The sequence below is a fragment of the Drosophila mojavensis genome, unplaced genomic scaffold (assembly GCF_018153725.1).
Source record: "Drosophila mojavensis isolate 15081-1352.22 unplaced genomic scaffold, ASM1815372v1 contig_80, whole genome shotgun sequence".
Classification (NCBI taxonomy): domain Eukaryota; kingdom Metazoa; phylum Arthropoda; class Insecta; order Diptera; family Drosophilidae; genus Drosophila; species Drosophila mojavensis.
The window spans coordinates 4,126,277-4,140,228 of record NW_025318906.1 but is presented as its reverse complement, the minus strand read 5'-3'; the positions used below and the strand labels follow the sequence as shown (position 1 = coordinate 4,140,228).

Genomic DNA, 13,952 nt, shown 5'->3' with positions numbered 1-13,952 from the left:
TGATTTCAGTAAACGCACGGCCCACTGCGCTCACACAAAAATACTGACATCTGTTGAGCAGAGTATCGAGCTCATAGAATTTACACGAAAAAAAAATAAAAACAATTTTTTAACTAGCCGTCCTACGGTGAAAATACAATGAACGAATATATGTATATATATATTAATTAATATAGGTAAAAGTACAATACAATTTGTTATACAATCCAATGGTTATATGAAATAAAATTATGCGTTTTTACTATTCCTTAAATTGGCCTCGGCTGGGCTCACGGCTTATCTGATCAGCATACTTGGCTAGAAACATAAGCAGCTAACATAACAAACAAAATGTGTGCAGCACTTTTGCGAAATAGCATTAAATGCATTCATTTAAGGTTAAATACAACTGTGCTAACCAAAAGAAATATCTGGTAGGGATTTAACTGTGTTAAATAATAAAGAAATAACTAAATTGTGTATCTTTTATCTCAGCACAAGTGCATTACGCTGCAAGTGGCGGAACACAAGCTCCGCAGATGTGGAGCGCAGTCTCTTAAAGGGTGATAATTTACCGGCAAATTATCAACTCATCTATCGTGCACCCTTGGAGAAATATGTGACCTGGGCAAAGAATGTTTCGACTCTTACAGTCTCCCTTATTTCCTTAGTAGCCGCCTATAACCTGGCCACAACATCAATGAACTTTTCGAATGCTGTGAAGAAAATTGACGTTGGAGTGCTGGCGTCGACTGAAGCGGATTTTTATTTCTTTGCAGTAGGTTTTGTGTTAATTAACATGGCCATACGAATTTTCGTATTCAAATACCCACTGAGAATTTACAAGAGCGGCGATAAGTAAGTATTAGATAAGTTATTATTTTATATTAATTACATAATCTTATTACAGATATGTTGCCGTCTATGGTTCACAATGGCCTGTTGGCATAGTCAAGCATTATTTTCAGCGCGGCCAAATAGAAGAGTATAAAAGTGTCCTAAATCCTTGGAGTCACATTATATTTAAGCTGGGCCACCGTTCATCGATGCTAATGATTGATTACTTTAAGACCCCATCAGAATTTCATGAGCTATTTAAGGAGAAAGAACCTTAATGTTTAATTGTTTAAAAAAGTGTTCATTAAACAATAAATTTCGAAATTTGTTTTGTTTATTGCAAATCGTAAACAAATGCGTGGCGCTGCCACCCTTGAAGCAACAGGTATTTAGCGATAGTGGGAGCATCGCCGCTATCGATATATCCAAACATCGATAAGTAAACGCTTGAACTCCACGTGCAATGCGAATGTTTATATGCGGCAAATGGAGCTCAAAAAAATGAAACCTCTGCTGGATACGGAACCGGAGTCCAACGATAATGTGAATGAAAAAAAGCCAGCGAAGCGACGTAACCCATTCAACACGCAACGCTTAAAGGAAGAAAAGGAGCGCAGGCAAAAGAAGCGAGCTCGCCTCATTGTGCGCAACATCAGCTACAAATCAACGGACGAAACGCTGCGCGAATATTTCGGACAATGGGGCACTCTGGAAGATGTACACATCCTAAAACGTGGTGATGGAAAACTAGTTGGTTGCGCATTTGTGCAATATGAGACCGTCAATCAGGCAACCAAGGCTATACTGAAATCCAATGGAAAGGAACTGCTGGGACGTAAGATTTTCGTCGATTGGGCCATTGGCAAGGATGAATATGCAGCCAAGCACCAGAAAGATGAACCCGAGGATAAGAAACCCAAGTTGGAGGTAAAGGAAGAGAATGAAAATGGAACTGAGACTGTGGGTAAAAAGGTCTCGGAGAAAGCCGACGAAGAGGAGGATGAAGAGCTGAGTGAGAACGAAGGCGAAGAAGATTCCGGTAATGATGATGGCAGTGATGATGATGACAATGATGATGATGATGACGATGATGGCAATGATGATGAAGGCAATGGTGATGATGATGATGAAGATGAAAAGAAAGACAAAAAGGACTTGAAATCAAAACTGGATCACGTGAAGCGGGAGAAAACCATTTCCAATGATGTGCAAGAAGGCTGCACAGTCTTCATCAAGAACGTGCCCTTTGATGCCGAAGATGCGGATTTGCGTAAAGTGTGCCGCAAATTCGGTGTAGTGCAGTATGCAATCATTAATCGGCAAGCAGTTTCCGGGCATTCCAAAGGCACAGCCTTTGTCAAATTCAAGGCCAAGGAGTCGGCCGATCTCTGTCTGCAGGCTGGCACCGAGTTTAAGTTAATGGATGAGGTGCTGGATCCACATCCGGCGCTAAGTCGTGATGAAATTAAAGCCAAAAAAGCCGAAAGCTCTAAAGAGGAGACCAAGGATTCGCGTAATCTGTATCTGGCCAGAGAGGGTCTGATCATGGCCAATTCAAAGGCAGCCGAAGGAGTTTCCGCCTCCGACATGGCCAAGCGACACGAACTGGAGCAGGTGAAGACGCAGGTGCTCAAGAACTTGAATCGGTAGGTTATAAAAATGCAATATAATTGGGAATATTCTTTAATTACTTTAATTGCTTCCAGTTTCGTTTCACGTAATCGCCTATCCATACACAATCTGCCCCTGAACTATGACAACGAGAAGCTCAAGCAGATGGCTCTCACCTATACGGGGTTTCGTCCACACGAGTGCCGTGTGATGCGTGACCATAAGATTACGCCAGAGCATCCAAATGGCAAATCCAAGGGCTTCGGCTTCCTCTCCTTCGACACCCATCAGCGAGCTCTGGCTGCGCTACGTAAACTAAATAACAACCCCAAAATCTTTGGCACGCAACACGTAAGTAAATCTCTCTCTCTCTCTCTCTCTTTCTGTTGCACTCCCTGAGATTTATTCAACCTTGTCCATATCTTGCAGCGTCCCATTGTCGCGTTTAGCATTGAGGATCGAGCGGTGCACAAGATCAAGGAGAAACGCACTGAGCGGTCCAAGCTAAATAATCCTACATACAAATCGAAGCTGGAACAGCGAAAGGAGCAGCGGGCGCTCAAGCGGAAGGGTGCAAAGCCAACTCCAAAGATCACAGGGCCACAGGACGATAACAAGGCGAAACTGCAGAAACACATCAAGAAACTGGAGGCGAGTCGAGCAGCCAAGGCAGAGGGCAAACAGCAGCAAAAACAGAAAAAGGTCAGCGATGTGGAGGGCGACTATGTAGGCACTGCTGCCAAGCCGGGCACCTCCCTTCGCATGCGCTCCAAAAAGAAGATCATGGAGCAGGCGCAAGAGCATATGAAACGCGTGAAGACCGAGAAACGGAAACAGAAGAACAAAAAGATTCGAGAATCACATTTGGCGGAACGCAAGGCCAACAATCGACCTAAACAAGGACGGAAAAAGGAAAAGGACGAGCTACGACCTCTGATCAACAAATACAAAAACATGATCAGTGGCAATGAAGGCGGCGGAGGTGTGACAGACGGCAAAGTGAAGAAACCCAAGCGTACCAAATGGTATACGGATTAGTTACTAGAGATGATTCTGTTAGTGTAAATAAGATCTATTAAATGTTTAGGAGTGAAACAGCAATTGAAGCCATGAGTGAGATGGAAACGTTTGATGCTAAATAAATTTTAAATTCACTGATTATTAATAACGAAGATCTTTTCAATTGATTCGGGATTAGACTTGTTTAGAATGGAATAGCCAATCTAATCTTCATCTAGAATTAAGGAAGGCGATGATAGACGCTCCAACTACAAGATTTAAACAGCATTTCAGACGATAGTAAAACTGCCTCTATTACATATATAAAGACTAAAAAGTTTGCAACGGAAATACTTGTTGAATCCTTGATAATCCAAGCTGCACCAGACGAGCAGACTAGTTCACACAAATCAAATTCGCTGATTAACAAAAATGCGTTGGCTTACTAATGGAAACAAGATTTTATGCATGTTGTAAACTACAAGTTTGGCCAATGGCCCGCCCTAATAATTTGACTAAGCCACAACGTTTATTCCAGCCAGTAGAAGCGCGAACCGTATTTGGCTGGTGGAGTTGGATAATCCTCTGGCAGGCCGGGCGTAGCGTCGGGATATGATTTGATGGGCTCTTTCTCAGGTGCCTTGCGTTCCGTTTGAATTACCTAAAAAGAAGAAAGCAAATGCCATTAATATTATATTAGAATTGCTATATCAGGATGACTCACCTTGGCACGCGCAAAGTAGCCATAGGAAGGACGGTCCCAGTCAAAGTGGTCCTTTACACACTTATCGAAAACACCCTGAGTCTTGCGGCAGCTGAAAAAAGTCGAGTGTGAGCATGTGTCCATCATCAGTCAATCACAAATCGCTACTTACTGGCTGAAGGCCATGGTGCCGCTGCTCTTGTCCAGGCAAGTGGCATACTGCATGAACTCCTCATGGCAGCTCTTCTTTACCTTGCGAAAGAAGTTTAAGGCGCAGCTGGTGACAGCGCGCCCTTCGCCCAAGCAGGCGCGCGGATCATCCAGCTCTTGGCGACAAAGCATGAACTCCTGAAAAATGAGCGAACAGCAAAATTAAAGAAAACGTAAACAAAAACAATTGTCCCATCAGCTTTTGAGGTTAGGTTATATAACTGAGTCTGGGAGCCGTTTAGCCGGAATATTTACACATTAGCTAGGTGAGCACATCTAATACATGCATTTAGGCATAGCTTTAAGTATGTAATAGTTGCCTCAAAAGTGAAGTATACTCACATTATTGACTCCTTCGCATTGCTTGCCCAAGTGAAAAGAACCAGCACGCAGTGCAGCCGACGACAGATTCAGTTCCTGCACATCAAGCTCTGCCTCTTCGGGTAGTGTTGTTTTGTTTGTAATAACCATTGCGTCCTGGCTGTAATGCCCGTTGCTCTAAAAGTGTAGTAAAGGCGTGTTAATGACAAACAAATGCATTAAATTGTTATTTTTGTTACGTTTTCGAGTCACAAATCTCGTCTCCAGCAAAACAACAGCTGTTCACCGATTAACTATCGATGAGCATAACCGTTTGACGCAAGCGGCGCAAGTAGCTGCGTCGTGCAACTATCGATTCTGTAGCACATCGCGATGAATTTAATATTTTCGAATTTGCATAATTATTTGTAGATAAACTTGTCCTATTCTTTTTTATTATTACAATAATTGCTTTTATAATGCAACTCATATGTTTTGCGCACAAATATGTCAAATTTAAATCATGAAATGTCGCTGGCATAACCGTTTGACAGTTTCGATAATATAGTACAATCGAGTATCAAATTTAAAATAAAAACAAATTTAAAAAAATAAAAAACCATTTCTATGAAAATCTAAATTGCGTAGTCATGAACTCCTTCTTATTGATTCTAATGATATCGCTGATGAGCGTACGTCTCACACTGCAGGCCGCAATCAAAGATGATCCCAAAGGCATTGTAAATTCAAAGAACGACAATGTAAAGACGCTGGATTATAAAAACTCTGTTCAAGAGATTGTCAAAGATCTCATAAGCACCTGGACGTCGCCATTGGTATATCTAAAGAATCGGGGGTACCTAAGGGGACCTCAGATTGGCTTTGATATGCTATTATCGAACGACATGAACGATTCGAAGGATGTCAAGAAGAACGTGGAACGCGTGGCTCGGAGCTCAGCTGATGATGAGGAAACGCCAAATGACCTGGGCCACCTGTTCCGCACGCTCTTCTCAACCAGCGACGATGTCGATGTATCCAATCAAATCAAATCCAAGATGGGCGTGCCGTGGGACATGAAGGCTCTCAAGACGACCGTGCGAAACGAAGTATCCCGATTCTACGAAAAGTTCTACGACAAACACAACAAACAGGCGGTGAGCAAAGAGGATGGTGAAATAGAGACGGAAATAGACAGAGAGGTCGCTCATCTATATCCATCGGTCGTAGACGGCGAAAAGGAAAAGGAGAGCGCGAACGAGAAGGAGAAGGATACGGAGAAGGAGAAGAAGGCGATTAGCAGCGTGAAAACTGCTTTGAAGCAGCCAAAGGTGAGCCAAGGATTGGCCAAACTACTAACCGTTCGAGTCAAGCCTTTGGTGCAGCAGCAGCAGCAGCAGGAGCAGCTAAAGGAACAAAAAGCACCGAATCCATCCACATAGAGTTCATGTTTAACTGCTTTAATAATTGATTTGGTTTCTGTTTATATATACACACATGTATTTTTTCGATTTATTTGAAATTTGAATTTCAATTTGTTATTTGACGAGCCCTTCAAAACCAGACGAGCGAGCGAGAGAGAGAGAGAGAGAGGGAGAGCAATCCATGCAAATCTAATTGAATTGGTCATTGAATTAATTAAAGCATTAACAGCGATTAATTAAAACTCGTTTGGGCCGAAACCGAAAACCGGAGCGCGGCTATAAATAGCCGCTGCCCTGCTGCTATTCGAGCAAAAAAGAAAACAAATATCAAAAATCATGTTGAATCATGTGAGTAACGAGAATTGATTTGATATCGGTTAAGAGAACTGACTTTGCATATCTAGAAATTTCTCCTCCTGCTGGTGGTGCTCCTGTGCGCCAGCTTCAGCTTCACTCATGCCGATGTGAAGGAGCTGGAGCCGGTGCCGATTAAGCACGTCAATCAGCAGAATCTGGATGGCGCTGGCCAATACAATCACGAGATTGAGGTGAATAATGGCATCAGGGCATCGGCCAAGGGCAACGTGAACAGCGTCCAAGGCGAATACTTTCTGCCCGGCGAGGAGGGACCCATACGTGTGACCTATACAGCCGATGCCACTGGCTTTCATCCACATATTAATTAAACTCGTCTTGATGCAACTCGTTTACCCAAAAAAAAAAAAAAAAAAAATAAATAAATAAAATAAAATAAAATAAAAATAAAAATGAACTCAAAATTCAACTGAAAACGAAATGTGATACAGTTAAATGGGACAGGGAGCGGGGCAGGCAATTGTAATTTATGCGGCTCATTACATTTCAATTTTAATAAAACAGATCAGCTTAATATATATTTATGTATTTACGTATATATCAACGGATTTGCACAACAATTTTGCTGGGGCTATAAAAGCCTTTGGCTGAGCGCAGTTCGAGCAGCAATTGAAACCCAAATATCAACATGCACAAATATGTAAGTACATTAAACACCTCAGCGGCTGTCCAACTCTTACAACTGTACTCGCCTGTACTTAACTGCCACGCCCCCTGTCGGACAGCTCTTCCTGATTGTCGCCCTGCTGTTTGCCGTCAGCTCCGCCGTGGATGACGATGCCCACGCCAAGGCGAAGGAGGTGCATAAGGATGACGGCCACGGCAACTTTGCTTATAGCTATGACATAACGAACGGCATCGGCGCCCAGGAGGTTGGCGACGCTCATAATAATGTCCAGGGCCAATATCACTTTACCTCCAAGGAGGGCGTGCCCATTCAGGTGTCCTACACAGCCGACGAGAACGGATATCATCCACATGGCGACTCGCTGCCCACGCCGCCGCCCACACCCGAAGCCATACTCAAGGCGCTGGCCTACATCGAGGCGCATCCGCCCAAGGAGGAGCAGAAGGTGCGCCCACGCCCGCAGCCAAAACACGGCAGACATTAGGCATTAGCCACTCGCCATGTCGCTCTGTCCCACACACACACACACACACACACACACACACACACACTCAACGATATTTCAATTGCAATTGGTTGCGTCCTTTCATCAGTTGGACATAAAAATAAAACTTTACGACGCAAGATTTTCCACAAATTTCTATCCAAAGTGGGGGCTGTGGCGCGGCACGGCACGTGGCCCAGTCCCAACTCTTTCGCCAGGTCCATAAAATACGCATTGTCATGTTGCGCTGGGTGGGTGGAGCAGACGATAGCCGGAAGGGATGGCCATTGTAAATGTTATATTTAAATGCGACGAGTCCATTGTTCGATCTGAATGGAAGCCATTCGAAAACATGTTCCGGAAACGACAACTTAATGGAATATCTAAAAGTCCATTCACAGACCAAAGTCATTTCAATGGACCATACAGCTCATTCAGATCCTGGCAATTGCCATGCCAGATCGGCACTTGAAAGCACTTCAATTCAAATTCGAAATTCATGTAACTAGACAGAACTTAATGGCGTAGCAATCGGCCTGACTAGGACGTTCGAGATCCTCCAGGATTCCTGGATTTCCTTTTCAATTTTTTGCCCATAGAATATATATTGAGTTTCTTATATCCTATAGTAAAGCTACCGATCAAGTTTGTTAAGGATCACTGCTTGTTCTTTAAGCATTCCATACACCTTATTTATAGGGCACGTCCTTAACTATTAAAGAGGTAGGAAGTGAATAACTCTGAGCCCGCTAGACTTTTCCAACTTAAGAACTCCTATAGAAAAGATCATTTTATAGAACTTATAGCTAAGTCAGCTGCTGGTTTTTCATGCTCCTTGCCTGGGAAATACCCCATTCACTTCGGATCATTAAAGTAAGTAAATAGCTTGTTGATAGACTTACCCACCTGGATTCCTCAAGTAAAATCTGTACATCTCAATTATAACACTCATTATATTGTTACACCTTTGTCACCTTTCTTGACATCTCAGTTAACATTTCAAAATGACAGCACGGAATTTAGTTTACTTTAAATGCGAAAAACAATTAATATACATATAACAAAAGCTGTTCTATAGCTTGGCAGGATTGCGCGCCAGCTCCATGTCCTGCGATGTGGGGTTCACCAGCTTGCGCACATCATTGAATTTTGGATTGTTCTTATCGCGAACCAGATCAAAGATTACGCTCTCGCTGGTGGTGATAATGCAGCCCGCCTGCCTCAGGCGCTCCAGAGCCAAATCGCGATCCTGCTTGAGGCGCGAGCAACAGCAATCGGCAACAATGTAGACATTGATGTCCTGCTCCCGCAGATCGATTGCTGTTTGCTCTATGCATATGTGAGACTAAAAGAGGCAGGAGATTCAGTTACTCTTCGACAATAGCAGTTCATAGTAACTACCTCCAGTCCATAGAGCACCACATCCTGTGGCTTTTCGCCAAAGATGTCCTTGATGACGCTCTTCACCTGCGGCGTCATCATGCTAAAGTAGGTCTTGCTCATCACAGCCTTTGCATGGGATATATCCATCTGGGCCACCGTTTTGCCCAGCTTCTCGGGATAGTGTTCCGTTACAACCAAAGGCACATCCAAAACTTTGCCCGCCTTTGTCTGCAAAAACAATCGATTATCTATAACGCATTTGGTTACAAAGTTCACAACTTACCAGCTTATCTACGTTCTTGACCATATTGTCGAAGAGCGGCATGCTGGGCCGAAATTTCTCCTGTATATCGCAGAGCAGAAACAAAGTCTTCTTTGGATTCAGGTGGCAGCGTCTGAAGGCCATTTTTGTTGCTGTCGTTAAAGTAAAAAAAAAGTATTGATTGAGCACAAGAAAATTAGATAATCAACCATATGTATTTATATTTACTTGACTATTTTTTTTCCTTATCAATTAAGAATCCAATTGGTTTGAGTTAGCGAGAACAAAGTTTCTTACTTAGCGATGGTCTAATTAGCACAGAACAGCTGTTGCTCCCAAGCGAAACGGTTAAGCAATATCGATAGCAACACAATATTTTGGCGAGAGCGTTGCCACACCAATAATGAAAGCTGCATATGTTGATCACTTTCTGCGATATTCATCGATGATTACCGCCTGAAACGGTCAACAATTTGAATTTTGCAATATATTATTATATATGCAATAGATATATTTATATTTGAATATCAGTTTAATGGAATTCTGATTAAGAATGAATTTCCCATTTGTAAGTAACTTTGTTATTAATACTAATATTAGCTGTAACGCTTATAGCGTCGCCAAACGGCTATACCCACACCTTTTAACGATGATTATAACAGTTGATTATAAAAAACGTTAATTCTCAAACCTAATTTAAGTAGCTTTCAATTTAAATGGATTAGAAAGCACTTAAGCAACAGTCGTTAATTAAAAGCAACAGTGTCGAGGGCCCGTGGGCTCATTCCCCCCTCAAAAAGCAAAGCAAACAGCCAATAGGCATAAAGTCAACATTTATCAACTGCTGCCGACTAATCTCAAATCCCTGGCCCACTAGCTGCCATTTTGTGGCACTCAACTAGGGTCTTGAGCACTACCAAACCCCACGTGGCAATTAAACTAAATTGTGTGGACCCGCCCAGACAAAACTGAGCTCACACCAACCAACACACACACACACACAGGTAACAGATTTATATTCATAAGCTAGGCCCCAAAACAGGCCAACAGCTGTGGGGGTTTGTAGATAAAGAGAGAGAGAGAGAGAGACAGAGAGAGTGAGAGAGCTTTGGCTGCTGCGGTGTGCTCCGCTGTGCTGTGCTGGCATTTATAATTGAATTCCTTAATGCGGGCGTCCAGCCCCGCCCATCGCATAGCATTATAGTAATGAAGCCACAGTCGATTTCAATAACGCAATCAAATGCGTGCAATTTCCAAAAAACCACAACATCCAATGCCAAAGCGAACCAAAATGTCCAATTGACCAAAGTCCAATGCCGCGCGCATTGTTTGCAGCCAAGCTAAAGTGTGTTATATTCTCCACTCTTCTCTCATTTTTTTTTTTTTTTTTTTTTTACCAGCTTTCGCATGCCTGACACGTAGTTTTCTATGGCCGAGCACTGGCTGGACCAACGCCAATGTCTTGATAATGGAATGGCAATGGCAGCCCTTACTCTCCATTTACTGCGGGCTCCCCTGCCCCAGGCTCCACTGTCGCATGCATATTTCAGCAATTTACGCTACCTTTTTGCCCCCTTTTTCTCGGCGTTAACCATCCAGGAGCAGAGTTCGCAACAGTCCACGCTATGCTCTGCGTACATATTTTATGAGCCTCCAAAGTTGCGGGCGCTGCAATTTAAAAAAAAAAAAAAAAAAAAAAAAAGGAAAGAGAAACGAAACAGAAGCTGAGTGTACCACTCAAAATCGTGTAAACCAAGGTTCCTTTTTCGGGTTTTTGGCCAAGTTTTAACTGGACTTCGTTATGGACACTTGACTTTTGCTGCTGCGTGGGCATTTTATACAATGCTCTCCAAATGGCAAATGGCTACGGTGGGACTGCACTATGATAGACTACTTGCTGGATATTTCACTCTCTCTCCTTCCCTCTCTCTCCCTCTTTCTCTGACTACCTCTTTCTGGATAATCCGTTTACTGAAAGTAAAAATGCTTCGATAAGTTTATAGGATTTAATGTCTATAAATACTATTAAACTTAAATAATTCTCTTGGAATACAGTCTGACTGTAGTATGACGTACTGACTAGCATTTTTATAACCTGAAAAAATGGAATGCTAAATTCTAAAAGCGCTTTTGGACAAAACGACGAATTGGCATTATTCATTGAAATTTTCTTCAAGCTTTCGATGCCATTTCGGAAACTTGTATTGAAAATACTATATATACAGAAAATACTATATGTTCAGAAAACTTGTATACTACCAAGAATACACAAATTTGATTGCTCAAACTTAGCACAAATTTTCTAAGTCAAAATTTTGAAAAGTTATCGATAACAGTTTACTGATTCTTATATTTATATACTAAAGACTTATAAAAATAAATAAATAATGCTTTTATAAAGAAGGATGAGCCATCTATTTCTATAAAGAATGCTGTCATTTTCTTTATTTATTAAAGTTGTGCATAATTTATCGATAACAAACTTGTAACAACAATTTGTAATAAACTGAAACCTATTAAACTAATTTTCTTGCTCATTTCACTCACGTTCATGCACACGTTCATTATAGCCAAGCTAAGCTGTATCATACTACGCGCAGCCAATACGCATTTCGATAGATATTTGGCTATATACATGCATGTATGTGTGTGCCTCTGTGTATCTGTATTCATAGCGCTATGCGCTAGTCGCAGCCATTTTGGCTTTTCAATTTCAACGGCATTTTCGCTTGAACGAGCATCGGGCGAAATTTGCATTTTTTATTTGGTTTTATTGTGAGACGGTTGGGCTATTTTTAGTCAGCTAAGTCTGCCAAGAGACAGGTGATAATGCCAATAATAAGTAGACCCAATTGCCAGAGCAAATTTGCCAAATAAAAGAAGAAGAAAAAGTAAGCTGAAACTTAAACTAAAACAGAAACAGCCACGAGCTATAGAAGTTGAGTGCCAAATGGCAACAACAATTCATTTTGTGGCACAAATTTTCCGAAATTTCCCTTTTTGGCTTTTGGAAAAACAATTTGCGTAAAGTCACAAAATGTTTGTCTGCCAGACAGCCAAAACACACGCACATATGTTAAGTATCTCCCACTCTCTCTCTCTCTGTCTCTCTCGTTCTATCTCCCTCCTCTCTCTCTCCCTCTCTTGGTATTTTTATGTGATTTCTTCAGTCAGTCGAACTTTTCGAGATGAAAACTGGGGAGCGCAACTCTCTTGAGCAGCTAAAAAGGGGGCGTAAAGGGAGTTCAAATGGAAATTGTTATAGCATTTATAGTATTCAAGTGCCTCAGAGTGTGCCTGTGTGCGTGTGTGTGTGTGTGTATTTTGTTGCAATTTATTCAATGAAATGAAAATGCGACTCAATTGTAGTTTATTTTGTAGTAATTCTTGATTGCACAATAAGCAAAAGTCATTTAATTTCGATTGCGTTCGTTCAGCATTTTCATTTCATTTTCATTTTTGCATTTTAGCATTTTAGCATTCTAGCATTTTCCTATTTTCAATTTGCATATTGCTCTAGGGGCTTGGCAAAGCCACAACAACTATTACCATCTATGACTGGGGCCATATGCTTCTAGCTTGTCGCAGCTCTTCAAATTTTCCAACATGGAAATTCACTTTGTGCATGACTTTTCAGCGCCGCTGATAGATGTGTGCGAAAACTTTTGTTTTGACACAATAAATGTTGTTTGTACATATGCCGCACACATACACACATACACTATAAATATGCCCATACATATCTACCATATATTATATGTATTGGATATATATGCGAACCCCTTTTTATTTGCACTGGCTAAGTTTTGCGCCCCTTTTCAGCTTATCAACAGAAATGTTCGAAATTTAACTGATATGCCAAACTACGCACGTTATTCACTGCCACGCCCCCACGCATCCATGCCCTTTGCCCCGGCCGCCCTCGCCCGACTCCATATGAAGACATGCTGGCATTTGTGTAGGCAGCTCCTCTATATAGCTATATAGCTATATAGCTAATGCTTGTCACGTTTGCCTCAACGTTTGACAAGGCAAATTCGACATGCGAAAGAGCGAAGCCAAAACAACAAAAAAGTACAAAACAAAGGAAGGAGCAAAGCGCACAGGGCGTCTGCTGCAACTGCATGGCATGGCCAAGGGATACCCTGTACTTTAACTGTAGTTCTAGCTTCCATCTTCTAACTTTTAGCTCCCATCTTTTATCTTATATTTTCCATTTTCCATTTTCCATCTTCCATCTTCTACCTTATGTCTTCTATCTTCTATCTTCCATCTTCCATCTTCCATCTTTTATCTTGCATCGTCTATCCTCCATCCTCCATCCTCCATGCCCCATTTTTCTTCTTTCTTTTTCCATCTTCCATCTTCCATCTTCTATCTTCAAACTTCTGTTTTTTCTTCCATATTTTCTATTTCCTATGTACTATCATCTATCGCCTATCGTCTAGGTTCCAATCTTCCAATCTTCTAATCTGTCATATTTTAATCTTCCATCTTCTCATTTTCTAATTTTCTAACCTTTTAGTTTTCCATTTTCTTCTTATATTTTCGACCTTCCGTCGTCCATTTGCTAACATCATCTTCAGCAATAATTTCTATTTACTGATATTTCTAAAAACTTTAAACCAAGCAACCCATTTATAGCCGCTGTAGTTGCAGGGTATTGCGTATAATAAAAATAATAAAAATGCACACATTAAAGCGCAAAAAGACGAAGGTAAGGCAAGAGCAAATGATTTTCACAGGTGAATTGGAAA

At 41.6% G+C, this 13,952-nt stretch overlaps 7 protein-coding genes across 7 annotated transcripts; 5 read left to right on the top strand and 2 right to left on the bottom strand.

Moving 5' to 3' along the window:
- The first annotated feature begins 265 nt into the window (after positions 1-265).
- Positions 266-1,140, top strand: LOC6578657. The gene is made up of 3 exons (XM_002004529.4): positions 266-413; positions 475-837; positions 890-1,140. The coding sequence occupies exons 1-3, from the start codon at positions 331-333 to the stop codon at positions 1,092-1,094; spliced, it is 651 nt and encodes a 216-aa protein (XP_002004565.2). The 5' UTR covers positions 266-330; the 3' UTR covers positions 1,095-1,140.
- Positions 1,141-1,245: 105 nt separating this feature from the next.
- LOC6578656 (RNA-binding protein 28) lies at positions 1,246-3,595 on the top strand. Its single transcript, XM_002004528.4, has 3 exons — positions 1,246-2,462; positions 2,523-2,778; positions 2,857-3,595. The coding sequence occupies exons 1-3, from the start codon at positions 1,294-1,296 to the stop codon at positions 3,463-3,465; spliced, it is 2,034 nt and encodes a 677-aa protein (XP_002004564.2). The 5' UTR covers positions 1,246-1,293; the 3' UTR covers positions 3,466-3,595.
- Positions 3,596-3,868: 273 nt separating this feature from the next.
- LOC6578655 (NADH dehydrogenase [ubiquinone] 1 alpha subcomplex subunit 8) lies at positions 3,869-5,008 on the bottom strand. The gene is made up of 5 exons (XM_002004527.4): positions 4,900-5,008; positions 4,682-4,837; positions 4,302-4,477; positions 4,151-4,241; positions 3,869-4,087 (listed from the first exon to the last, which is right to left on the bottom strand). Exons 2-5 carry the CDS (start codon positions 4,808-4,810, stop codon positions 3,956-3,958), a joined length of 528 nt encoding a protein of 175 aa, XP_002004563.1. The 5' UTR covers positions 4,811-4,837; positions 4,900-5,008; the 3' UTR covers positions 3,869-3,955.
- A 158-nt stretch (positions 5,009-5,166) lies between these two features.
- LOC6578654 lies at positions 5,167-6,154 on the top strand. Its single transcript, XM_002004526.4, has one exon. The coding sequence runs from the start codon at positions 5,290-5,292 to the stop codon at positions 6,079-6,081; it is 792 nt and encodes a 263-aa protein (XP_002004562.1). The 5' UTR covers positions 5,167-5,289; the 3' UTR covers positions 6,082-6,154.
- A 101-nt stretch (positions 6,155-6,255) lies between these two features.
- On the top strand, positions 6,256-6,956 carry LOC6578653 (pupal cuticle protein Edg-78E). Its single transcript, XM_002004525.4, has 2 exons — positions 6,256-6,411; positions 6,468-6,956. Exons 1-2 carry the CDS (start codon positions 6,400-6,402, stop codon positions 6,747-6,749), a joined length of 294 nt encoding a protein of 97 aa, XP_002004561.1. The 5' UTR covers positions 6,256-6,399; the 3' UTR covers positions 6,750-6,956.
- Positions 6,957-6,979: 23 nt separating this feature from the next.
- On the top strand, positions 6,980-7,692 carry LOC6578652 (larval cuticle protein 4). Its single transcript, XM_002004524.3, has 2 exons — positions 6,980-7,078; positions 7,164-7,692. The coding sequence occupies exons 1-2, from the start codon at positions 7,067-7,069 to the stop codon at positions 7,548-7,550; spliced, it is 399 nt and encodes a 132-aa protein (XP_002004560.1). The 5' UTR covers positions 6,980-7,066; the 3' UTR covers positions 7,551-7,692.
- A 793-nt stretch (positions 7,693-8,485) lies between these two features.
- LOC6578651 (isochorismatase domain-containing protein 1) lies at positions 8,486-9,531 on the bottom strand. The gene is made up of 4 exons (XM_002004523.4): positions 9,424-9,531; positions 9,217-9,347; positions 8,952-9,161; positions 8,486-8,895 (listed from the first exon to the last, which is right to left on the bottom strand). The coding sequence occupies exons 2-4, from the start codon at positions 9,337-9,339 to the stop codon at positions 8,623-8,625; spliced, it is 606 nt and encodes a 201-aa protein (XP_002004559.1). The 5' UTR covers positions 9,340-9,347; positions 9,424-9,531; the 3' UTR covers positions 8,486-8,622.
- Positions 9,532-13,952: the final 4,421 nt, after the last annotated feature.